General features: G+C 43.0%; 1 protein-coding gene across 1 annotated transcript in view; it reads left to right on the top strand.

Moving 5' to 3' along the window:
• Window positions 1-27,712, top strand: part of DHX57 (DExH-box helicase 57) — a 179,218-nt gene that overhangs the window by 56,656 nt on the left and 94,850 nt on the right. The window contains exons 7-11 of the mRNA XM_030195898.1: window positions 5,186-5,381; window positions 6,858-6,982; window positions 12,138-12,271; window positions 18,215-18,269; window positions 24,437-24,648. Coding sequence (XP_030051758.1) covers window positions 5,186-5,381; window positions 6,858-6,982; window positions 12,138-12,271; window positions 18,215-18,269; window positions 24,437-24,648 — 722 coding nt within the window. The remainder of the gene's footprint in view (window positions 1-5,185; window positions 5,382-6,857; window positions 6,983-12,137; window positions 12,272-18,214; window positions 18,270-24,436; window positions 24,649-27,712) is intronic.

Here is a 27,712-nt window from a genome sequence, read left to right as displayed (position 1 = left end):
TTTCCTCTCCGGAGGACGTCTCTCCCTCAGCCCCTGTTGGCTCTGCCATTATGCTGGGGACGAAGCGCCCGCCTAGAACCTTCCACGTGCATGATGCCATGCACACCTTAATTTCGGCTCAATGGGATGTCCCGGAAGCGAGCCTTAAAGTGGCTAGGGCTATGTCCCGCCTCTATCCTTTGCCTGAAAGTGAACGTGAGGCCTATCTGTGGCCTACTGTGGATTCTTTAATCACTGCGGTGACTAAGAAAACGGCGTTGCCGGTGGAAGGTGGCACGGCCCTAAAGGACGCCCAAGACAGAAGATTGGAGGCGGCCTTAAGGTCGTCCTTTGAGGCGGCTGCTTTAAGTTTGCAGGCCTCAGTTTGCGGCTCCTATGTGGCCAGGGCATGCCTGACTATGGTGCAGCGGGCTTCCCCCTCGGATCATTCCTTGAGGGCTGATTGGCCGGCCCTGGAATCGGGCTTAGCCTATTTGGCAGACTTGCTGTATGATGTCTTGAGGGCCTCAGCTAAAGGCATGGCTCAGACAATCTCTGCGCGGCGGTGGCTTTGGCTGAAGCATTGGTCTGCTGACCACGCCTCTAAATCCCGCCTGGCTAGGTTGCCTTTTAAAGGCAAGCTGCTCTTTGGGGTCGAGCTGGACAAAATCGTGACCGATCTCGGCACGTCTAAGGGCAAGAAGTTACCAGAGGTCAGGGCTCGGGCTAGTCCTCGCCCCGGTACCTCCAGAGGACAGTTTCAGGAAGCCCGTCGGTACCGCCCGGGCAGGTCGGGCTCCTCTGCCCCCTCTTCCTTCAAGAGGAACTTCTCCCCCAAGCAGCATTCCTTTCTCAGAGACCGCCGTCCCGGAGGTGCTCCCTCCGGTCCTCCCCCAGGGTCTCGTACCCAATGACGGGGCCTTGGTCCACGCCCCAGTGCAGATTGGAGGACGGCTGTCCTCGTTTCTGGGCGAGTGGACCACAATAACTTCAGACGCTTGGGTGCTGGAAGTCATCAGAGACAGCTACAAGCTAGAGTTCTGCCGACCCTTAAGAGACGGGTTTGTACACTCTCCCTGCAAGTCTCCGGTCAAAGCTGTGGCAGTGCAGCAGACCTTGGACAACCTGATCCGCCTGGGTGCGGTCGTTCCGGTGCCAGAAAATCAGATTGGCAAGGGACGTTACTCCATTTACTTTGTGGTACCAAAGAAAGGAGGTTCTGTCCGGCCTATCCTCGACCTCAAAGGGGTCAATCGGGCCTTGAAAGTGCGGCACTTTCGCATGGAGACTCTCCGCTCTGTTATAGCGGCAGTGAAGGCAGGAGAGTTCTTGGCTTCCTTGGACATCAAGGAGGCGTACCTGCATATTCCCATCTGGCCTCCTCATCAACGCTTTCTGCGTTTTGCAGTCCTGGGACGACACTTCCAGTTCAGAGCCCTCCCTTTCGGGTTGGCTACTGCTCCGCGGACCTTTTCCAAAGTAATGGTGGTCATCGCGGCCTTCCTGCGAAAGGAAGGAGTACAAGTCCATCCTTATCTGGACGACTGGTTGATCCGAGCCCCCTCTTATGCAGAGTGCGGCAAAGCTGTGGACCGGGTAGTTGCTCTTTTGAGCTCCCTGGGATGGATCATCAACTGGGAGAAGAGCCAGCTGCGCCCGACTCAGTCCCTGGAGTATCTGGGAGTTCGTTTCGACACCCAAGTGGGCAGAGTGTTCCTGCCAGACAATCGGATTGTCAAACTTCAGGCTCAGGTGGACCAGTTCCTAGTAGCCTCTCCTCTTCGGGCTTGGGACTATGTGCAGCTGTTGGGCTCTATGACGGCCACGATGGAAGTAGTGCCCTGGGCCAGGGCTCATATGAGACCACTACAACACTCTCTGCTGCAGCGCTGGACTCCGATGTTGGAGGATTATGCTGTGCGCCTTCCCTTGGACCCAGCAGTGCACAAGGCGCTGAGCTGGTGGACGCAGACAGACAAGTTGTCTGCAGGAATGCCTCTGGTGACCCCGGAGTGGATTGTCGTCACGACGGACGCCTCTTTGTCGGGCTGGGGAGCCCACTGCTTGGGAAGGACAGTGCAGGGGCTCTGGTCTCCTGCAGAGGCAAAGTGGTCTATCAATCTCCTGGAACTCAGAGCCATTCGGTTGGCGCTCTTGGAGTTCATCCCGGTACTGGCGTTGAAGCCAGTACGGGTCCTGTCGGACAATGCCACGGCTGTGGCCTATGTCAACCGCCAGGGAGGTACCAAGAGCGCCCCTCTAGCCAAGGAGGCCATGAATCTATGCCAGTGGGCGGAAGCGAACCTGGAACAGCTGTCAGCGGCTCACATTGCCGGAGTCATGAATGTCAAGGCGGACTTTCTCAGTCGCCATACCTTGGAGCCCGGAGAGTGGCAGCTATCTGCTCAGGCGTTCTTGGACATCACGAAGCGCTGGGGCCAGCCGAGCCTAGATCTGATGGCGTCATCGGCCAATTGCCAAGTGCCGCGCTTTTTCAGCAGAGGACGGGACCCTCGATCCCTGGGAGTAGATGCTCTTCTCCAACAGTGGCCGACACAAGAGCTTCTCTATGTGTTTCCGCCCTGGCCCATGTTGGGCAGGGTGCTAGACCGGGTGGCAAAGCATCCGGGCCGGATAATCCTGGTGGGTCCGGATTGGCCCAGACGTCCCTGGTATGCGGACTTGATCAGGCTCGCAGTCGACGATCCTCTGCGGCTGCCAGTGGAGCAGGGCCTGTTACATCAGGGTCCCGTGGTGATGGAGGATCCCTCCCCCTTTGGTCTTACGGCCTGGCTATTGAGCGGCAGCGTCTGAGAAAGAAGGGCTTCTCAGACAAGGTCATCGCCACTATGCTGAGAGCGAGGAAGCGCTCTACTTCTACTGCTTACGCCAGGGTTTGGCGTATCTTTGCAGCGTGGTGTGAAGCAGGCTCACTTTCTCCCTTCACTGCTCCAATTTCTTCAGTGTTGGCGTTCCTGCAAGAAGGTCTGGAGAAAGGCCTGTCGCTCAGTTCCCTTAAAGTCCAGGTAGCGGCTCTGGCTTGCTTCAGGGGCCGCCTGAAGGGGGTTTCCCTGGCTTCGCAGCCAGATGTGGTGCGCTTTCTCAAGGGAGTTAATCACCTGCGCCCTCCTCTGCACTCAGTGGTGCCTGCGTGGAATCTCAACCTGGTGCTAAGAGCATTGCAGAAGCCGCCTTTTGAGCCCTTGTCGAGGGCATCTCTGAAAGATCTGACGTTGAAAGCAGTCTTTTTGGTGGCTATCACTTCAGCCAGAAGAGTTTCCGAGTTCCAGGCACTCTCATGTCGAGAGCCTTTTCTGCAGTTCACTGAGGCAGGAGTGACTATTCGCACAGTGCCTTCCTTCCTGCCCAAGATTGTTTCTCGCTTCCATGTGAATCAGCAGCTCTGTCTCCCTTCCTTTCGTAGGGAGGACTACCCAGAGGAATGCTCTCAAATATCTGGATGTGAGACGTGTCATCATCAGATACTTGGAAGTGACCAATGATTTCCGGAAATCGGATCATCTGTTTGTCCTGTTTGCAGGTCCTCGTAAGGGTCTGCAGGCTGCTAAGCCTACAGTGGCAAGATGGGTCAAGGAAGCCATTGCAGCGGCTTATGTGGCCGCGGGGAAGGTGCCGCCTATCCAGCTGAAGGCTCACTCCACTAGAGCTCAGGCGGCCTCGATGGCAGAGGCCGGGTCCGTCTCCTTGGAAGAGATTTTCAAGGCGGCAACTTGGGCTTCGGCCCATACCTTCTCCAGGCATTACCGCTTGACTGTGGCTGCTCGGGCGGAGGCCCGGTTTGGAGCTTCAGTGTTGCGGTCAGGGATTTCAATGTCCCACCCTGGGTGAGTACTGCTTCGGTACATCCCACCAGTCTATGGATTGATCAGCATGATGATATGGAAGGTAAAATTATGTATCATACCTGATAATTTTCTTTCCATTAATCATAGCTGATCAATCCATAGCCCCTCCCAGATATCTGTACTGTTTATATTCTGGTTGAATTTTAGGTTCAAGTTTAGGCTTCAGTTACTTCAGGAGGACTTCGTGTTCAAGTTTTTTCACTTGGATTCTTCAGGAGTTGAGACGAGTTTGTGTTACAGTGAGCTGCTGCATTCCTCTCCCCTCCGTTTTACGGGGTTGGATTGAGACTTAAATTCTGCCGGCACTCCCTCCCGCTTCGTGCGGCTGTAGGGCAGCTTTGTACCCCTCCCGCTTCGGCGGTGTTAGGGTCAGTCAGCTCCTCCCGCGGTTGCGGTTGCAGGATAAGCCAGATCCCCCCGCATCGGCGGGTGTGGTGTCCCTCCCCCGCTCCGCGGGGATGAGCTGGACGGATTCCCCTCCCCCACTTGTGTGGGGATGAGCTGGGTTAATTCCTCTCCCCCGTTTCGGCGGTGGTGAGCTGGGCAGAGTGTCCCTTCGTGGGTGTAATTCTCTAAGTGCTGAGTCCTGCGGATGGAGCTTTGATATCGACATACTGAGGAGTTTCCGGCAGCACATGACCACATATAGGGAGGCAAAAGTTTGCTCTCTATCTCCACCTGCTGGTAGATGGACACAACCCACCAGTCTATGGATTGATCAGCTATGATTAATGGAAAGAAAATTATCAGGTATGATACATAATTTTACCTTTATCCACAAATGAAGTATTGTGTGTGTTGGTATAAGTCCACTTCTGGTTCTAGTCCCTCCCCCCCCCCCCCCCCCCCATTCCACTTCCTTTTTGTCTACAAATTAAGCCCTGGGTTAACATGTGGGATAATGGAAACTATTGACTTCAAATCAGTTGATTTAAGAAGATCAGTGCTGTTTTGAAACCTTTTGGACTTAAATCGTAATTCCACTTATTGAAAAGTAAGCAGGAGTAATAAGCAAGAATAGTTGCATGGGACTTAAAGGTGACAGAAAGCATATTGAAATATTATAAGGTGTGATGGTCACTCACTGCAATTCAGATTTGTGAGTATGTATTGTGAGCTGTTTAAACGTGTACACTGTGCTCCAGTCAACAGATAGTTAGCTAGATAGTTTTTAAATGATATGTTTAGAATATTGAATTTGTAATCAAGAAATGTTCAGTGATTTGGTGAACTAAGATGTAATTATTTGAATCATTGTTTCTGAGTAAGCCCAGGACGCTAATAGGAAATGTTAATAACGTAATGAGACATTCTTAACCTTATTCAATTTTGGCACACAGCTGTGGCAAGACAACACAGATACCCCAGTTTATCTTGGATGCTTCACTGAAAGGTCCTCCCAGCCAAGTGTCTAACATCATCTGCACACAGCCCCGCAGGATCTCTGCCATTTCTGTGGCTGAGCGGGTGGCCCAAGAGCGAGCAGAAAAGCTAGGGCTGACGGTGGGATACCAGATCAGGCTTGAAAGCATGAAGGTTTGCATCTTTGTCACTGGAATAATTCATCTATCTCTTACACCACTTTTATGATCAACATAATAACCCATATTTGAGATCTTTTTTTAGCATAAGATTGTCATACTACCTACCCATTTAAACAGGTTACAAGGAATGTTTCTGCTAGGTACTTGTGACCTAGCTTGGCTTTGTTTTGGAAAACAGGATATTGGGGTAGGTGGACCATTGGTCTGACCCAGTATGGCTACTCTTACTGCAGTTGAACTGCAGTATGCAAAAAGTAGACCTAAATGGAAGTGATTTAATAGAATGAGGCAAAAATAATAAGAGCTAAAAATCCAGTAGCAAACAAGGCCATTTTCTAACCAGAAAAAAGTTCAATTTTTTTGTTTTGAAAAATACCATTTTCTAGATGTTTTTGTGCTTAGTGCATCTATCTTTTAGGACCATTTTCCAATAAGAAAAAAGTCCAAGGGGAAAACACACAAAAACAAGCCACTGGGATGTATGGAGGGCCAGTATTCTTAGTAGAATGGCCACACAGTTATCCCAGCAGAGCAGTGGCGCACCCTATTGGGGTGTTGCAGTGAACTTCACATAAAAGGTCCCAGGTACACATATCACCGTTGTCCCTTTATATTGTATGGGGATCCCTCCAAAACCCACCAAAAGAGTGGGATATGGGCCTTGGTCCCCTTCTTTACAGTCCACTGCATTGATGTCTAGGTTACTTCAGGGACCTGCTTGCTGCTCTAATAGGACTGGCCATGATATCTGAAGCTGTCTTAGAGGCTGGTATGCACTGTTTCTTTCAGAGCTTTAGGGGGTGGGAGGGGATGACTGACCACTGGGAGAGTAAGGGGTTTGTGCCTTAATTCTTCCAGTGATCATTTGGTCATTTAAGGCATCTTTTGGTCACTTAGTCATGATTGAAACAGGTGTAGTCAAAACTTCTTAATTTTGACCCTAGATATTTTAATTTTGTTGTATTATTGCAGAAAAACATCTATCTTTTGGTCCTGCCCTTGCCCTGTCCAAAACATACCTACTTGAAATTTGGATGAACTATGGAGCAAAATGTCTAGAATCAGGGTGTTGAAAATTGGAACTTGGACATTTTTGAGTGAAAAACGTCCTTCTGACACCTCATGTGTTTTTTGGACATTTTTCTCTCTTGAAAATGTGATCCATGGTGTTATAAACTGTAAGGGTAATCTGCATAGTTTAGTACTTACAACCCTGCTGGTTAGACTGAATGCACCATTTTATTCTTTATCATCATTTATTATGTTGTTCTAAAATATATTGAAGTAAAAACAAAAGTACTATATGAAATCAGCCTTTTTACATACCTTCAACAGGAAGTACTGCTTGTTAGAACTAGCTACAAAGCAGTGAGATATCTATGAGGTACCCTGGGTGTTTGGATGCTAGACCAGCCAAAATATAGCCATTAAATCTGTGTATATCTCACTCTTCTGCTTCCTGTTCTAGTCATCTGCTACTAGGCTGCTTTACTGCACTACAGGGGTCTTGCTACGAAGACTGGAAGGAGACACATGCCTGCAAGGAGTCACTCATATTATTGTTGATGAAGTTCATGAGAGAACAGAAGAAAGGTATATCCAACTGTTAACATTTTGTGCCACTATTTGTGTATGCTGGTGTTACTGAGGAGTAAATTATATTTATTTATTTATTTATTTAAAAAGTTTATATGCTGCACAATCTGGCATTCTCAGTGGCTTACAACAAATACATACAAATGCAAAAGAACATACAACAAAGTAAAACACAAGCTGTAGATAAAACAGCTAATACAATTCAAAATATTAGAACAAAATAAAAAATCTTGCCAATCACTTAGACTAAGCTGACTAAATAAAAATATGCCCTTGGATCACTTCATTTGAATATTAATATATATAAAAAGTGTCATGACAACCTCTCACATTCAAATGCCTGTTTGGAATTTGCTGCCTGCTGAATTAAGATCTACAAAGAATTATGATTCCTTCAAGATGTTGAAGACTTTTGTTCAAAGTTTTGATCCTGCAATGTGAAAAATGCAGGATTGATACTCATCCAATCTAATAGATTGAAAAGATGGAACATGTAAAATGATGAGCATGTTTCCAGATCTGTATGTAGGCATATGTTATATAGGCAACTACCTCTTATGCTTGATGGATTTTGATAGGTGATGCTGCTATGATCTTAACCTGTTGCCAGCTGTTCTTGCAGGCTCACAGCAGCAAATCATTGAAGAAAACCCAATAGAGGACCAGCATGCATTCTTAGGTTATGCAAAAGCCTTTCTTCTTGCATGGGTTTCCATGATTTGTTAGGAGGGGCCAGTGGTCAGAGCCTGGGAGTGTGTGCTGTTTCACAGGCCAAATGCTGGATGATCTGAGCAGGGGTGACTTACATAGGGGTCTCTGGGGGGTGCAAGGGGGGCATTTAAATGTGGTTGCACTCACTTTGCCACCCGAAAATCAGCAACCATACCTCCCTCTCCTCCTGCAACGCTGGCATTGGGATTGGAGAGCAAGCTAGGCTCCCTCCGTGTCTGTCTTCAAAGGGTCAGCCGGCAGCATGTAAGAAAAAGAATCGCTGCCGGCTGACCCGGAAGCCTTCTATCTGCCCCTCCCCCCAACTCTGACGTGGCTTCCTGTTTATAGCCTGGGAGGAACACAGCAGAGGAAAAGCTTCCGGGTCAGCCAGCGGAAGCAATTTTTACACACTGCAGGCAACCTTTTGAAAGATGCTGCATTGGGGGGTGGGAGTAGGAGAGAGGGAAAATTGTTGGGCATGGGGGTGGAGGGGAGGGAGTGAAGGAGAGATGCTGCATGGAGGGGTAGAAGAGAGGGATAATTGTTGGATATAGGTGCTGGACATGAGAAGAGAGGGATGCTGAAGGGAAGGGAGAAGGGGAAATGCACATGGGTGGAAGGGAAGGGAGAGGGGGAAAGGCTGTACATAAAGGGTAGGGAGCCGGGGAAAGCTGCACTTAGATAGGAGAGGAGAGGGAAATGCACATGAAAGAAAGGGAGAGGAGGAAAGGCTGTACATGGATGGAAGGAAGAGGGGGGAAATTCTGCACTTGGATAGGAGGACAGGGAAGGCAGAGGAGAAAAGACATCATATGAAGGGAAGGGAGAGGAGGGAAAGGCTGCATATGAAGGGAAGAGGGGAAATAGGCTGCACATGAAGGGAAGAGAAGAGGGGAAGCTAGACAGATTTGGGAAGGAGACAGAAAATTTGAAGAAAGCTGAATGTGAAAGATCAGTGCCAAATAGACATAAGGCAGGAAGTGAAGAAGAAAGGAGGAGAGAAAAACAATAGCAAATGGAAAGGAGACCCTGAAAACACAGTTAAGAGCACAGACACAGGAAGCGGAACAAGATGATTAGAATAATAAAATCACCAGATAACAAAGGTAAGAAAAATGATTTTAATATCAGTTTAGTGACTGAATTATGTCTTCATTGAGACTTTACATTTGTCAGCTTTATTTTGCACTGTACAGGAGGACATGCATTTGTTTTAGGTCTATACATCGATTTAAATTTTTTATTGCATGATCAACCGCAATTTAAATTTTTAATCGCTTGCTGAGCTCATAAAGTGTCCCCCTCTCATTTTCACCTGTATAGTGCAAAATATAGACTGCAGTTGTAAATTCTCAAAACTGACATACTGTACTTCAGTTAATAAACTGAAAATAAAATCATTTCTCTTACCTTTGTTGTTCGGTGATTTTATTCTTCTAATCATCTTAGTCCCTGTCTCTGGTTCTGTTCCTCTGTCTGTCAGACAGGCGGACCCTAGGAGATGGACGTCCATCTTCGATTTATGTCGCAAGATGGGCATCCTTCTCTTTCGAAAATGAGCCCATTGGTATTGCACTTTTACAGATTAAGCAAATTACAATAAAATCCAATAAAATCATTATTAACCAATAAAATATAACTACAAAACACAGGTAAAAATAAATCCAAGATCAGCATTGACCCATTTATCCCAATAGTAAATCCCACTGCTTTTCCTAGCTAGTTCCTGAAATGACTGGCCAAACAGCTAGGACTTGATGATTTTTTTTCTCAAGTAGAAATAACTCATTTCAAGCTTTGCCTCTAATGGCACTGAATTACAAAGGAGTGGAGGCAGGGAACCTCATAGTAAGTAGTAGCTGGATTTTCTGTGTGATCTATCAGGATAGTTGCATTTTGCAGCTTCTAACTCATCTTCGGGGACGCTGCTCATCAGCAAAATCATTCTTATCTGTGCCCCCCCCCCTTCACTGTCTGCTCCAGACTTTTGGGCCCTTTTACTAAGGTGCACTAACAGATTTAACATATTCTAACAATTAGCGTGTGCTAAATAAGATGCCCAAAATAATATAATGGGCGTCTTACCATTTAGCGCACACTAATCCTTAGCGTGTGCTAATTCTTTTTGTGCACCTTAGTAAAAGAACCTCTTTGTTTCTTCCACTCTGCTGTGCCAAACAGCTGGAATAGACTCTATTCAAATCAGAGCTAAAAGCCCCCATTTTGAGGCTGCTTTTAAGTTTTGATCTCTTATTTATTTAGTACACATGATGGCAGGTGGAGTGGTGGTGTCCCATGGGGCTCCCTTTTCTCTCCTATGCTGTTTAACACGCTAATATCATCTGTGGGTTCAGTTTTAGGATCATCTGGTTATAACATATTTAGTTAGGCTGATGACATGATTTTACTAACTGTATACCAAACAGCCGAAGATACTGCCTCTAAAATAAGGGACTGTATTCAGCTTGTAGAGCGCTGGATATGGAACCATTGCCAGAAACTTACTAAAGTTTTATTGCTGGGACAAAAGCGATGGTTTGTGGAATGATAATATTCTGAAATAAGTGGTCAGAATTTTTCATTTGAGGATAACATTACAAATTTTAGAGAGAACATTATCCTACTGTTTGACACTTGAGTCCCAAATCAATATGCTGGCTAAGAAATTATTTCTTCTGTTGAAAAAATTAAGGAGAATTAATAATTTGTTAGACATGTCTGCTTTCCGATTGGTGGTGTAAAGTTTTCTTCTTTCAATACTAAACTATAGCAATATTATACATATAGGTAGTCAAAAAAAAAAAAGTGAAGAAAATCCAAACAATTCAGAATACTGCAGCTCATTTAATATTCTCAGCCAATAAATATGGTAGGGTCACTCCACTTTTGATAGACCTACATTGGCTACCAATTGAGGCTTGAATTCACTTTAAAGTAAGTATGACGGTTTTAAAATCCTTTATGGATTGGCACATGCATTGGTCTGAGTGGGTTCAGTTCTCATCTAAAGAAAGACATCTCCGGATTTCTAGGTTGCTACATTTTCCAAACCCCAGTAAATTGAGATATAAACTCATTTTTTTCTTTGAGCTTTTTCTATCAAGCCCCTGCCATTTGGAATGCAATTCCTTTTCAGATCAGAAAGATAAAGGATTACTTACTTTTTGGAAAGGCATTGAAAACTTTTTTCTTTTTAAGAAATATTTGTCTGTGTAGTTGGTTTTATTCTTTTTTGTTACTTAATATTGTCATCACCCAGGGACTGTCTGGTTCTTTTTTTAACCGGTAATCTGCATAGAACTTACTAGATGTATGTGGAATATAAGAATATTTGTATTGTATTGATCATTCTCATAATAAATGAAACTTCCTAATTTTATTTGTCCTGTTTGTCTTGAATGATTGTAAGCTTTGTCGCACAGAGATTGCCTCTTGTGTTTGTGTACAGTTCCGCATATGTTTAATTGTTTTTAGGTAAAAAGAATGAAAATAGTAGAATGTCATGTATAAGGCAGTGACTTATCAAACTCTGCCAGCACTATGGTAGGACATGACTTGTAGCAGTGGTCTCGCTGCACCCTACGCCTGGAATAAACTTCCTGAGCCCCTACGTCTTGCCCCATCCTTGGCCACCTTTAAATCTAGACTGAAAGCCCACCTCTTTAACATTGCTTTTGACTCATAACCACTTGTAACCACTTGCCTCCACCTACCCTCCTCTCTTCCTTCCCGTTCACATTAATTGATTTGATTTGCTTACTTTATTTATTTTTTGTCTATTAGATTGTAAGCTCTTTGAGCAGGGACTGTCTTTCTTCTATGTTTGTGCAGCGCTGCGTACGCCTTGTAGCGCTATAGAAATGCTAAATAGTAGTAGTAACATGGGAGGTGGCGTCCAAATAAAAATAATGCTAAAGGATATGTTCTAAAAGAAAGTTAAAATGAGGGCTTTATGGAATATTCATATTCAATTTGATTCAGCCCTTGAATATGCTATTTATATTCGGCTGAATAGTGATTTAAATTTTGAACAAGAATAATCTGGGGCTCTACTGTGCTAAATTCTGCTGAAATAAACACTTGATCTCTGATTTCACATTGCCTCTATTATTTGTTATGTTAAAGCTCAGTACCCATTATTCATGTTCTGTATTGGGCTGAATAATATTTTTCATTATTCATATTTGGCAAAATAGTAAAAAATCCTATTCTGTACAGCTCTAGAAAATAGACTGGTAGGCTAGTACAGAAACCTGGAAGATGTCTTATTAAAAGTCAGTTTATTTTGCTGAGCTAGAATTAACACTCATATTGTCTCGAAACCTGACAGCAGTGCCAACTGATCCCAGCACTTTTGCTCCACATTACGTAAAGGGATGAAAAACATGATGTGGACGAGTACAGAAGAAGCTTAAAAGATGTTTTTTTTTTTTCTCCACAGTGACTTCTTGTTGCTAATTTTGAAGAATGTAATAGTCCAGAGACCAGATATCTCCTTAGTACTTATGAGTGCCACCCTGAATGCAGAGCTTTTCTCCCAATATTTTAACACCGCTCCAGTAGTAAATATACCAGGTAAGAGAGCTTGAACTGCTACTGAAAATGACTTGCCAAACAGCTAGGACTTGATCATTTTTTTCTCAAGTAGAAAGAACTAATTTCTAGCTTTGCCTCTAATGGCACTGTGAATTACAAAGGATGGGGCAGGGAACCTCATAGTAACTAGTAGCTGGATTGTCTATGTGATCTATCAGGATAGTTGCATCCTGCAGCTCCTAACTCATCCTCGGGGACTCTGCTCATCAGCAAAATCATTCTTATCCGTTCCCCCCCCCCCCCCCCCCCCCGGGGGCAATGCTACCAATGCTATCTTTACTAGAAAGAAAACTAAAAGCTAGAGGACAGTAATCAGTGTGCCAATATCCGGTTGTATATTTTTTTTCTAGTTACCTTTACCCAGGTACTTAAAGAGAGGTCCACTGAATATTGCATGGTAAACTCATCATCAAATACAAAATGAAGAATATGATCACTGGAAAAAGTTTCTACTAAAAGTCTATAAAATGTCTGTTCAGGGAATCTTTACCATGCAAATCACTGTTAAATTTTTATATCTGTTAAAGGAAGGAAAAGAGCCTCAGTTACTCCTGAGACCTCAATGGCATTCATGGGAACTGCATGTTATAGCATTCTCTGCTCAGCTGTATTTAATCATCAGCTCAAAAAAACCTCTGTATTGATTATATTTTTATTTTCTTCAAAATTATATATAAAATTCTCATTTCCTGAACAGATCCAATTGAAAACCCTTGTATTTCAATCATAGAGAGTGAGAGAGAGACTTATTTATAACTGGACAATCCCAGTGGGAACCGTTTCACTACTGCTTCATCAGGGGAAGTCCTCCATCCGTCCCATTCTCAACAGCAGGGCTATCCACTCATTCTGCAGATGGTTAGTTAAACTCAAGGCAAGTTCGTTGTATAGTTAGGGAAGAGATAAGGAACTGATCTAAGTTTTGACTACCCCCATGAGTTGCTTGTTCACAGGGGATCTCCCCTGTCCAAATCATGTCGTAAATCTTTTAGTGCTGTTATTCAACCAGCTGAGTCTTTTCGATACTTAGGAGTTATTCTTGTTTCACACCTTTCATTCACCGCTGAAGTATCAAATATGTGTAGTTCTGTTTTTTTCATTCTCGGACGGCTCCGCTCATTTAGGCGGTACTTCGACCACGATACCTTTCATTCTCTCATTCTTTCTTGACTGGTTACTACATTGGATTATTGTAACATCATTTACTTAGGCTGCCATTGCTCTCTTCTGAAAAAGCTGCAATCCCTCTAAAATACTGCCATTATGCTTCTCTGTCACACTTATTGATTTGATTGTTTCTGTCATCTGCTTCAGGGTCATCACTGACTTCTAGTTGAACAGCGTATCATATTCATAACCGTTACACTTGCCTTTAAATCATTTTGAGTAGGCCTCCCCATTTACCTATCCTCACTTACAATTCTGTACTCCCCAGCTCGTGTTACACTTCCTTAATGACTACAGGCTTGCTTTACATGTTCCTAAACAGGCTCAGCTAGATTCCATCCAACGTTGGTCTTTTTATTTTGTGGCCCTGTTCCTTAGGAACTCACTACCCCTCTCAATTCAAGCTGAATTATCCTTTAAGAAATTCAAATCTAAATTAAAAACATGGCTTTCTTATAATGCTTTTGCTCCATCAAAAGTTGGTTGTGGTCTGGCTCTGGTAAGTCTTATCTCTTGTTCTTGTTCCTGCCTCTTGCCTCTGCTCCCATCTCCTGTTCCCTACCTCCTCAACCTGAAACTTACTCGTAATCCCTGCTGTATGAATGGAATGTTCCTTTTATTTTGTAGTTCCTTTTCGTATTGCATTGTATTTTAATTGTGAACCACTTTGATCTGCTTGCTAGCAAAGTCGGTATAAAAATTATGAATAAACTATAATGTTCCAGTATTTGTGCCATGCTACCTTCCAGCAGGAGGGAAGCTCAGGTTTTTCACAAACTACTGGCCCCTGATAACCTCCAAGAGATCAAAGCAGCAGAGAGAAGAGCTATAAATTTAAAACGAATCGGAGAAAATATTTCTTCACTCACTGTGTAATTAAACTCTGGAATTCGTTGCCAGATAATGTGGTAAAAGCAGGTTTGGATTGCTTCCTAAAAGAAAAGTCCATAAGCTATTATTAAAATGGAGTTGGGAAAATCCACTGCTTATTTCTAGGATAAGCAGCATAAAATATATTGTACTGTTTTGGGATCTTGCCAGGTGATTGGAAAGGGTTATGTTGGAAATACAGCTATTATAAGAAATGTTAAAATGGGCCTCATTCGTCCAGGGCAAGATTATACAGAATAATGAAATCAACACATTTGTGGCACAGTGGAATAATATACTTACTCAATCAGTGTTTTTTAGACTTGATGTTGCTTTTAATCCGGACGTTACAACCAAAAATTGACGAAAGTCAAGCTGAAAGAAATTTAAATAAATTACAATAAATCATTAGCAGAGTTCAGTACTAAAATGGAGAAATTTTGGGGGGAGCCAATGATGAGATGTCCATTAAAGGGTATGTGTTGATTTGATTATTGCAGTCCAACCAAAACCAGTGGGTAAAAAGATAGATTGTGACTAATGCTGTACACATCTAAGATGTTGTATAAAGTTGGGAAAAAGACGCCTGTGCTTTTTATATGCTGATATGAGATACAGCAATTACAGCGCAGTGCTGGCTTCAATCATAGGTCCAAAAATACCCAACAGTGTCAATATTTTGTGGTTATATGATGTTGCATTTAAAATCATTTTGCATTTAAGAACAATATGTGGAAAAAAACAAAGTTCAACTTATCTTTTTAGCAACAGTGCACGGCAGTAGTGAAACGTCCCTACTGTGACCCGTTTCAACAAAAGGCTTCCTCAGGGGACTCTGTGCTGCCTTTGCTGTTTAAATGCTGTTGAGAAACAAAAGAAAAAGTGAAAAAATAGCCATCCCAGTCTTATTTACAAAACCAAGACAGAGGAGCAGAATTCATTGTACCTCAGTGTCTGCGGCTATACTTTATAACCGCCAAGAAACTCAACATGGCGGCTACTTATAAAGAAACGCCGACGCATGCGCACGCCCATGTAAAGTGTCAACATCAAACAAATGCTTAAAAAGTTGAACAAAAGGTGGATTAAAGCAAAGGATGGAAAAAGTGCATAATCATGAAGAGACTCGCTTCTGTTAGAAAAAAGCAGACCATTCTACCCTCACATTCAAGCCCAAGGGTTCCACAGATGGTAAGCGGTGGATCCAACTCTGCTCAAGTTGTTATAAGCTTCTATCTAGAACACCTCCTCGTTTCTGGGCAGAAATGCTGTCAATCACCCATATTGTGTAATCTTCAAAAATGTGATGTTTCTCTAGACTGTGTGCCGTCACCTGAGCCCCTGCCCATTGATGGACTATACTGTGTCTGTGCTCGTTCATTCGAATGTTTAGGCTTCTATTCTTTTTACCCACATATAATTTGTGGCACGGGCATTTTAAGATATACACAACACACGTTGATTTACAATTGGTCTGTTTTTTAGAGTAGTAAGTCTTGCGATCTATGGGATTGATGAAACTGTTACTTTAGTGATGATTGAACAAGTTTTGCAATGGCCACACTTAAAATGGCCCACTGTAGGCAGATCAGAATGACAATCGGGGACAGAAGGCAACAGCGCCGGACTCAGAATCTCTTTAATATTCTTTCCTCTAGAGAAAGCTATCATCAACTGTTGGGTGGCAAATGCCGTGTGAATTTTCAAAATGTCCCAATGCTTGTGCAAGGTATTACCCACTCGTTTTGGATGGACTGCATTAGTTATTTTTTTTCGGTGGGTTTCCAGTTGTTTTGATACTTATTTGATTATTGCGCATAATCTTGCCCTGGATGATTGAGGCTCGTTTAATTTAACATTTCTTATAATGTATTTCCAACATAACCCCTTTCCAATCAAATGTTGGCCTCATATTAATTTTGGTTGTGCAGGTTTATCATTGTTTGGCCTTCCAGTATTTGGTGTTAATCGAATATACCATCCATTGAGCTGTCTGAGCTGTTTACACAATTTAAAAAAAAAATAATAAGTAGAATGGGAAAATAGACAAAGGGAAATTGGAGCCAAAATGCTGAATTGGAACTACAATATTAGAAAGGAAAGAGGGAAGACTGTGCTCTACCGAATAGCATTGGAACCATCTTCTTAAGCAGCTGGGGAAATGGGGACAAGATCAATCAAATGCGTCACTGAATAGGAAGGTTTTAAATGCAGCCTTGAATCTAAAGATGTTTCCAAACGAAAAGAAGAGGGTACTGCATTCTATAGGGTAGGACCTGAGAAACAAAACAGGGAGTAGGGTTGTGGTCAATATTCACAATAGACATGGGTAAATAGTGGGGTTCCCTAGAGATCTCTGCTGGGACCGCTGCTTTTTAACATATTTATAAATGATTTAGAAACGGGAGTAACAAATGAGGTGATCAGATTTATTGAAAGTTGTTCAAAGTTGTAAATCACAAGAGGACTGTGCAAAATTGCAAGAAGGCATCTAATGGTGGATGAAATTTAATGTAAGCAAGTGGAAAGTGATATGCATACTCTAGCTACATGATGCAGAGTTCTACATTGAGTCACCACCCAGGAAAAGGATCTAGGTGTCCTCACTGATGATAGGTTGAAATCTTCTGCTCAATGTGCAGCAGTTGCCAAGAAAGGAATTAGAATGTTAGTTAACATTAAGAGAGAATAAAACAAGAGAATATCATAATGTCTCTGCATTGCTCTATGGTGCTACTACACCTCAAATGTTGTCTGCAATTCTGGTCACCACATCTCAAAACAGATATAGCTAAATTTTAAAAAGGTACAGAGAAGGACAACCAACATGATAAAGGGGGTGGAATGACTTCTGTATGAGCAAAGGCTAAAGGTGTGGGCTCTTTAGCTTGGTTAAGCTCTGGATTTAATGCCAGAGAATGTGGTAGAACCCATTAGTTTAATAGTTTATTTCATTTGATATGCTACTCTTCTAAAATCCATTAGTCAGAGTGTTTTACAATAAAATTTTATAAAAACAGAAAGAACGCCAATAAAAAAAATGAGAGAGACCTAATCATTCACTCAAAAGCATCACACATATCATCACCTTCCTGTAGATTTTAAAGCAACCCCCGCCTGGGTCAGCAGCCCTGTCCGAATTCTTTCTGGAAGGAAAATGATTTCAATTTCCATTTAAACAATTTAAGGGACCCCATCTCCCAATAAATCTTGGGAGAGCTGATTACATAAAAAAGGGTGGTTTAAAAAATGTTTGAACAAGTTCCTGGAAGAAAAGTCATAACCCATTATTAAAGGGGAAAATCTACTGCTTTTTCCTGGGATAAGCTGCATGGGATCTTTTTAATCTTTTGGGATACTGTCAGGTATGTATGATCTGGATTGACCACTCTTAGAAACAAAATGCTGGACTTAATGGACCTTTGGCCAGCCACAGTACACCAGTGCTTATGTACTTAAACTAATGACCCGCAGATTGAAGAAGAAATTGTAAACAGTTTTATTTTATGAAGAAGCATAATTAAGCTGTGGAATCTGTTGCCTGAAGATATGGTCAGAACAATCAACATAGCAGGATTCAAGAGGATTGGATAAGTTTCTGGAAGAAAAGTCCATAAAAATTATCCATTAAATAGACTTGGGAGAGCTGTTGTTCTTCCTGGAAATGAAGTATGAGAAATAATTTTACTTTTTGGGATCTGCCAGATTCTTGCAACCTGGAATGGCCACTTTTGGAGATAGGATATTGGTCTCATTAGATCTTGGTCTGTCTTTATATGGCTTTTTTCATGTGATGTTCTCATGAAATGTGAATGCTTTTTAAATGTGATATCTATCTATATGGTGTTATAGTACTGTCCTCTCATTTTATGATTTTGTGTTTAGGCCAGACGTTTCCTGTTGATCAGTTCTTCCTGGAAGATGCAATTGCACTGACGGGGTAAGAGGCCTTTTAAGGGCTGATGTCTAGATTTTTAGGATCTCTATCTTATATGTAAATGGACTCATTTCTGAGGTTAGTTTAATCTGTGACTATTTCAGGTTAGTTTTTTGGTCATCTTCCTGGAGTTTTGTATCTACTAGACTATCAACTCTCCCAAGAACAGGCTTCATGTTGACTATGTGAAACTAGTTAAGTTAATTTCCCAGTAAAGCTGTTAATAATTTAAAGCAGATTAGGATAATTTAGTTGCCAGTCTTCTGCAATTAATGTAGGGACATTCCTACAGAGTTTCATGGCTCTAAAATTAATGTATTTCCTGATTTAACATCAGTTACCTTATGGGTTACCTCATGGGTTTTAGCACTGAAACTGGGTCTTTTTTTAATTTCTAAGGAAATGTTTAATTAAAGATGCTACTTAGACTTTTATTTTCCTTCAACCATTTCAATTGAAGCAATTTTTGTAATGTAGGGAGAAAGATCAGTCTGTTTCCCCCGATCAGCTGGACCAATATGAGAATTAATTGAATTGGTAATCAGGCTGTACTGCATAATGTTTTTCTTTATTTTCGTTTTCCTTTAGTAAATTTGTCAATAGTTTTCTCCAGTGGTGGACTTTTAGAGAGAGGGTATATTTCTTTTAATTATTTCCCATGTAAGTGATGTTTTCTATCTCTCCCTTCCTTCTATATTATAGATTGTATTTTGAAATCTGATGATAAAAAAAGAAAGACCTGCATATATATAAACTTTATTTCCATCCCATTGGTCTCGTTCTGCTGGCTATTAACTCCTTCGTCTCGTATTTCTTCAGTCAGATGACTATGTCCCTGGGAAGATTTAGTTTTATTCTGCTCAATGTTCTGTGGGTTCTGTCAAGATTAATGTCCACTCCCTCTACTAGGTGCTCTCCAGAGGCTATGACTTTGCAGCACTTGGCACAACTTGCTTACAGTTTGCATAGCTCTTGGGTTCAGGAAGTCCCCTAATCCTAAAATTATTTTGCCTCGAGTGATTCTCAAGATCATCTTCTAGTTTTTCAAGCATGAAATTATTTGCCTCCTCCATTTTTAACTTTCGATTGTATTGTTGCAAGTTCTACTTCTTCGTATCTTGCCTCCACTTCCTCTGTGTGCTTGTCCAGATCTAACATTTCTGCTCCTTTCCTCCATAATGTCCAACAAGTCTGCTTTTAGAGCCACCAAATCATCCTTCATTTCTTGGAACAAACTTTTAAAGTTAGCTTTCATGAGGGGCTTCTCTGCTGTGGAGGTGAATTCTTGCCCAACATTACTCCAGTCTAGCTCCGCACTGCATGAAGATCTGTCAGCTGCCGTCTTTTGGCCCTTTCAGCTGTCGTCCTTCCCAACAGCGAATGCATGTTCTTTTAAATTGACTGCTTTTTTCGATATGTCATTTTTGTTTTTGTGTAGTGTTCATTTGATGCTGATCTAGTTCACTATATTTTCACATGATATAGTCCACGGATGGGTTGGGTGTAATATTTTTTTAATTTTATGAGACAGTGCAGTCTTCCACACAATAGGATGACATTTTCTCCAAATTATCTACATTATGACCAATGTGCACTTTTATGTATATTGATATAATGGAGAATTTACCTAAAAAAATGAGCTATTTGGAAATTGCCTACCTGATTTTTGTAACACTACACCCATATGAGAAACCCCAAAAGATGCTTATTTTCCAAAGGCAACACAATCACCTATGTGCCCTTATAATGTAGGCACTCAGAATCAGTCCCAGTAGTATGGAAGTACCAACACATACATTTAAACCTGTCTGAAAAAGATGCAGATGTAAGCATATACTCTACCTGTGTGCCTATATATTTTATAACATGCACATGAATGTCTTCACTGCTCCAAAAATGCCTACACACCATCTTGTTGGCATGAGTACTTACACACACATGCACACCACCATGTAATTTTATGAAGGGACTTTGCCATGTGTAGAGGCTGTTTTACATACAGAAAAGATCTTTTATAAAATTGTCTCACAGGATACACATGTATAAGTATGTGCACTGACCAGACGATGTGCACCATATGTGTTCTGCTTGTAGGCGTTCCTAATGGCATAATTTGCACAGAAAAAGAGTAGAGATGCGAGATGACAATTAAGTTGTTTTTTTTTTAATACAAGAGTAAACACACAAAGTGCGTGCACACATACACCTGCTTCAGAACAGATGAAAATAATAATAATAAAACTTCATTTATAACCTGCATATCTAAAACATTCTATGCAGGGAACAAAAAAAAAGAACATACAAAAGTAAAATACAAAGATACAAATCACATTACAATAGTTCAGCAGCATCTATTTAAACATGAAAAACAAAAACAGTCGACTTGGCCATATTCCTGATCAAACAAATAGGTCTTTAAATCTTTCTTAAACTGACCAATGGAGTGCAGGGAGCGAAGCTCTGCGTTCCATAATTTAGGACCACAGACATAAAAAAATAGAGGAACTATATTCCTCCAAATTTATCTTCCTAAATGATGGAACCTCGAAGACCCATTGTTGAGATGACTTCAGGTAGCGCAAAGGTTGAGAGCACCTAAGAGCAGATTGGAGAGTGAAGGATACACCACCATTCAATACTTTAAAAACCAAGGAAGATTTTAAACTCCATACGATACCTAAGAGATAACCAATGTGAGTTAGTATTTATGCACTATTGGGGTTGGATCTGGGAGCCAGTTTCATAAAGAAACTGTGTTGCCCTTATAAAATAGTTGCCTTTTTAGACTTCTCAGCTGGGTGTCCTGTTATAAAATCAGGCCCAATATGTGTGTATATATATATATATATATATATATATATATATATATATATATACCGTGTTTCCCCGAAAATAAGACACTGTCTTATATTAATTTCTCCCCCCCCCCCCCCCCCCCGAAATGCGCTAGGTCTTATTTTCAGGGGCTGTCTTATTTTTCGGGGAAACATCGGGGTTGGATCGGGGTTGGCCCGCCCGCCCTCCGTCGCTCCCGGAACTAACCTTAAACGCCTCCTTTCACCTTCGCAGCAAGCAGCAGCAGGGCAGGCCACTCCTTCCTTCCTTGTCCCGCCCTCGCCTGACGTAACGTCCACGAGGGCGGGGCACGGAAGGAAGGAGAGGTCTGCCCTGCTGCTGCTTGCTGCGAAGGTGAAAGGAGGAGTTTAAGGTTAGTTCCGGGAGCGATGGAGGGCAGGTGGAGGGGGGCCCGGCGACCTTGGGTGGGGGGGCGGCCTGTCCGGCTCTCGGCGGCCCTGCTTTCAAACAAAAATTTGCTAGGTCTTACTTTTGGGGGAGGCCTTATATCTAGCAATTCAGGAAAACCTCTACTAGGTCTTATTTTCGGGGGATGTCTTACTTTCGGGGAAACAGGATATATATATATATAGTGATCCCTCAAGGAGGTCTCACCAAGTGAAGGGGGGGTGAGGTGCAGCATTTAGTCTCTGTATCCCTCGAGACCCCAGAGAGAACCAGGCAGGTTTCCAGAAGAAGTAGTATTATTTTAAATCCCTTAAAGAAAGCAAGTCCACCTCATGCAAGTGACCAGTCCATAAGTTAAAGAATTATAAATATGCTTACCTGGAAGAGCAAGAAATTAGCTTTCTTCTAGGGGAAAATGGATACTCTGACATTTCCTAGAGGAGGAGGAGAGGTGTCAAGTGGCTTTCTGACTCCTGTTCTCAGGGGAAGCTGAGAGGCAGGCAGGCAGGTAATGCACTCTGGGGAATGTAGCGGGAAGGTCAGGCACCAAAGAGAAACCACAAAGGAGAGGGGCTCAGGATACACATTAGGCTAGAGCACAGGCCTGAAAACGTTCCTGGGACAAGTAGAGAGGAGAGGGAAGAGGGAGGAAGGAGAAAAGGGAACTCCCTCAGAGCTTACAAGTCAGTATGGACAGGCTAACCAGCTTGGGGCAATGAGGACTCTAAAGTAGATTCTCTGCCAGGAATATAAGGTACGGGTTATCCATTCCCAGAGCAGACCTGCCAAGTCTCCCGCATTCAGCGGGTCATCGCCGCACTCCCTGAAAAGAGGGAAAGTCACCCGCTGAAACACACTGTGCGTCAGGGGATCCACTGCTGCCGCTGCTGCTTCTTTTGATGAGCAGCAGCAGCCACGGCAAAACAAGACAAGCGTGGGCCGCAGCAGCCTTAAGGCATGCGCTATCGGCTCTGCTGGTCCTCTGCCCACAGAATGGGAAGTTTACGTCGGAGGGGGCAGAGCTGACATCGCATACCTGAAGGCAGCTGTGGCTCCATGTTTGCTTTTCTTGTTTTGCTGCGGCCACTGCTGCTCATCGGGAGCAGCAGCAGTGACCAGGAAACACTGGGTGGAAGGGGAAAGGGGTGGAGAGGGAGGCACAAGGTGCTAAATGTAGAAAGCAGAGGGGAGAAGATGAAAGAAGAATGGGGACGCTGGATGAAACAGGGGTACAGAGAAAGAGATATGAGTGTAAAGATGGGGAGAGAAAAAGGGGACATGGAAAAGGACAGCTGCTGGAGAGTAGAATGGAGAGAAAGGGGAGGGGGGACCCTGGCTGGTCAGATGGAGAGAGAAAAAGGAGAAATGCTGGATGAAAGGAGAGAGAGAGAGGGAAAATGCTGGAAGGAGGGGACAGAAAGAGGGAAGACGCTGGATGGAAGGGTAGGGGGAGAAAGAGAAAAGACACTGGAAGTATGGGTTGAGAGAGAGGGGACCTGCTGAATGGAAAAGGCTGGAGAGAGAGACACTGGGTGGAAGGATTGGGAGAGGGTAGGTGGGTGGAAGGATGGGGAGAGAGAGAGAGGGAAAACACTGGATGGAAGGGTAAGGGAGAAAGTGAAGATGCTGGATGGAAGGAAAGGGAGAGAAAGAGGAGATGCTTAATGGAAGGATAGGGAGAGAAAGAGGGGGAGACACTGGAAGGATGGGGAGAGAAAGAGGGGAGATGCTGGATGGAAAGGGGGAGAGGATAAAATTAGTGAAAGAGTGGAGAGTAAGAGGAAGGGGCATGGGGAGAACAAAGGTGAGGAAAAGATGAAAAGCCATAGGTAGATGAAGTAAAAAGAGGGAAATTAAAGAATGGATAGTAAGAATGAATAAAATCTGGACACAGAGAGAAGCAGAAAAATAAACTGAAGCAAGAGAAAAATTACAAATGGACAGGAAACCTTGGCAAGAGAGTTAAGAGAAGGCGAAGGAAAGCAGAATCAAGAGACTGGGGCCAACACAATTAGAACAAGTAAATGGCTAGACAAAGGTACAGAAAATAATTTTATTTTTAATTTAGGATAAAGTAATGTGGTAGCTGTGTTAATAAAGGTTAATACATGCAAATAAAACACAAAATAGAAAATAAGGTGATACTTTTTATATTGGACTGATTTTAATACGTTTTTCATTAGCCTTCAGAGACCAACACTTCCTTCCTTCCTTCCTTCCTGAATATATGTAAACCGCTTTGAATGTAGTTGCAAAAACCTCAGAAAGGCGGTATATCAAGTCCTATTTCCCTTTCCCTTTCCTTCAGGTCAGGAGAGGATACCATAACAGCGGTATACTGTCTTGACCTGACCTGAGGCAGGAGGTTCTGGCCTCTGAAAGCTAACTGAAAAGGGTATTAGGCTAGTACAATAAAAAGTATCATCTTATTTTCAATTTTCAAGTGCCTGAACTGAGCATTTGCAGGAGGGCCAGCATCGGTGGCTGAAGCACACTGCCAACTGTTGCACTGCTCAAACAGCACTGTAGGAGGCTCATGCCTAGCCAGAAAGCCAGCCTTGTCAATACACACACAATATACAGTTCTCCTCTTGTTTTACCCTGCCATTTTATACTTTTCTATCAGCTCACTAACCAGTCCCTCTTATTCATTTTTCTTGTATTTGGCCATGGCCATGAATTGCTCCCATACCAGTCCTATGTGTAATATGTAATTATTGTGTGCGTTATCCTCCACTCTGCTGTCCAAAGCATCAAAGGCTCCGTTTGCTCCCACAAATTTTCTGCAGGGCATACTGGAGTTTCTTTAAAGTCACACTCTTTCCCAGTCTTACAGTTACCTGTGATTTAAGTCACTAAAGCACACTGTCATTGTAGCAATAATGCAGTTTAAAATATAGTTTGCTAAATAAAATCCATGGTTTCAGGTATGTAATTGAAGATGGGAGCCCATATGCACGCTCTGCAAAGCAATCTATGAAGGAAGCCACAGGAGGGTCGAGAGGCAAGAGCTATCAGGACGTGCTGGAAGACTTAGAGGAAGAGATGAGATCTGTACATTTCCAGGATAGCAGAGTTGTTAAGGATTCTATCCCAGATCAGCAGTTAAATTTCAAAGAGCTCATGGCACGGTATAAAGGTATTTTTATTCCTCTTTCCTCCTTTTAAACTATTACTCCGATGTTAATAGTGGTTTGAAGTGCAAATTGAACACTTCTTTTAGCTTTCTATTTTAAAGATTTCAAATACATTTTACAAGTAGAGTTGAAGTCCGTAAATCCAGATGCAAGAAATACGGACCACCCAAGAATCCGGACTATTTCAATTTTCATGACTGCCCGAGAATCCGGCCCCACCACCCAAGGATCCCCCCCCCCCCACACACACACGGTCCGGCATCTCAACCTCCCCTCCTGGCCTTTTGTACAGTTCCCCCAGTGTACAAACCTTTAAAGAAGTCTTCGGTACTGCAGCACCAGCGGCAGCCTTACGCACAGACTGCCTTGGCCTGCACTCTGCCTTTCCCTCTGACCCATCCCGCCCCTTCTGATTCAACTTCCTGTTTGGAATGCCCTCCCGCGGGAGGTGGTGGAGATGAAAATGGTAACGGAATTCAAGCATGCGTGGGACAGGCATAAAGGAATCCTGTGCAGAAGGAATGGATCCACAGAAGCTTAGCTGAAATTGGGTGGCAGGGGGAAGAGGGGTTGGTGGTTGAGAGGCTAGGATGGGGGAGGGCAGATTTTTATACAGGGTCTGTGCCGGAGCCGGTGATGGGAGGCGGGACTGGTGGTTGGGAGGCGGGAAATACTGCTGCACAGATTTATACGGTCTGTGCCTGAAAAAGACAGGTACAAATCAAGGTAAGGTATACACATATGAATTTATCATGGGCAGACTAGATGGACCGTGCAGGTCTTTTTCTGCCGTCATCTACTATGTTACTATGTTTTCGGTGGGGTGAGACGGGTCAGAAGGAAAGGCAGGGTGCAGGCCGAGGCAGCACCGAAGACTTCTTAAAAGGTTTGTACACCAGGGGAACCAAAGGTAGGGCCCAGAGGGGAGAGAGACACCGGACTGTGCAGGGGGGGAGGGGGAGGGAATGAAGGGGGAGGTGTAGCCACGAGTGGGCCTTAGGGGCTCGGGTCCCTCCTTCGGACAGGTGCTTACCTGCTGCCAGTTTGCCTATTGCTATTAAAATGACTCAGCTCAGCACCATCATGCATTTTGACTGCATTACACTTCAAAGTGTGAAGCCAGCATCAATTAGGTAGTGATGGGAGAAACTGGATGGAGGAAGATAGATGGTGCCTGAGAACCCAGAAAATCAAAAAATCCGGACTGAACTAATTACCAAGCAGGCTGTATTTTTGGACTTCTACCATACCCACTTATGCAAGAAACCAAAGAAGAATATATCAAGTAACAAATTAAAAGGAAATATTAAACAAATAAAAAAAATAGATATAAATCTCTTGTTATATTAACCACTATCATAATAGGAGAGACAAAGAAAACCATGAAGCATAATCCAAGTAACAGAACATATATATAAGACTTAACATTATACACCCCTGAATTCCTAACTATCACTCAGGCTGTCCGAGCTCTGAAAAAGCTGAGAAATTCCCAGCTGCTTCTTATCTTAAAAAAAACCCAACAACCGTGTAACTGATGGAAAAAATGTGATATCTAACTCCTGCAAAAGAAGCTAGACTTCTACAGGGATACCTAAGAAAAAATAACTAACCCTAAAGATAATGTCTCTTGACGCATAGCTAAAAATAGCTTGTGTCTTTTTTGTGTGTGCCTTGCCATATCAGGATAGATCCAGATCCTCTGTTCCAGAAAGGAAACAGTTACTTTCTGGAAATATAGACAGAGAATCGTATTTAAGTCTTGGTCAAAAAACAAATTAAAAAGAAGGGTAGCCCTCTCCTGAACCTCTGTATGTGAGCATTCAAGCGGTGCTGAAACATCCAGTACCTCTCTCTATATAGTAGTAGATTTCTTTTATCTAGGAAGAAAAATAAGTCTTATTAATAGGTGGGGAACATAGAGTCTGAAATACCCAATACTTCATTTACATACTTCTTAAAAGTATCAACAGGTGTTAATCCAAGATTTCTTGAGAAATTTAAAACTTTCACTATCTGCTCAAGCTTCCTATGTACGTGACCTTTTCTTGCATCAAAGTGTTAACAATCAGCGTAGATTCTGTAACTTGTTGCTCCAGCCGACACGGACAGAACACTCATTATGCCGGCTTCAGTACTCCCTTGGTCAAGGTTCCTGCAGCCATAGGACTCAGCAATTTTCCACCAAGGGGCACAACCACCACACCTCAGATTCCATCTGTGCCATCAAAAACTATGCTCACGATCTTTCTTTCCCCATCTCTGGTACACTGTTCTGCCCGTGATATTGAATGATCTTATGGGCTGAGAGAAATCTTTCCCTCAGGGAAATCTGGCACTCTGGAAGACACTCTTGCTGAACTCTCAGGGGGCTTCTGGACAGAGCTGTTGAATGCAGTGTTGTTGCATAGCAGAGCCAGAAGATTTAGAAGCCCTAACTCTGCCTTTCCCTTTCCTCTTCAGCACCATTGAGTGAAATCAGTATAAAGGTAATATAAACAGAGAGGATTCAGCAGCAGGCCAGAGTCATATTACCATCTTGACTCCTCCCTTGACTTCTTATTTATATACATACATTCTCCGAGGACAAGCAAGCTTATCTATTCTCACAAGTGGGTGATGCTGACCTGCATCGCCTGGTCTGGAACTTATAACAAGTATAAGTAGGGCTTTGTGGAGCGCGAGACATCCTCCACCGCGTGTGTGTAAGTGCCTTCCTGCCCACTGCAAGAACGTGGTCTCCTCAGTTCTTTTTCTACTGCAGTGAGGAGCTGGCATGTTTTTCTACCTTCTCCTTACAATGCTTGGTCCTAAAGAGCTTTTTCGTGCCTTTCAGCAATTTTTTTGTCTAAAATTGTGTTCCTAGTCGTCGGACTCCCTTTTTTGACTTTCCCTTATATTTTTAATTTATTTTGCCTGGTTTTAAGTTTCTTTTCTTTTTTGTCATCATTTGGCTGCTTTTAGGACTTGACTCGGCCGGAAATTTTTCCTTCGTTTTTTTGCTGTGCCCTGCCCCTTTTTCAGGCACTATCGCTTTGTTTAAGTTAACCAAGAAAGTTTTTCCTT

Source organism: Microcaecilia unicolor, chromosome 3 (assembly GCF_901765095.1).
Source record: "Microcaecilia unicolor chromosome 3, aMicUni1.1, whole genome shotgun sequence".
NCBI lineage: Eukaryota > Metazoa > Chordata > Amphibia > Gymnophiona > Siphonopidae > Microcaecilia > Microcaecilia unicolor.
This window is presented reverse-complemented; position numbering and strand designations above follow the sequence as displayed.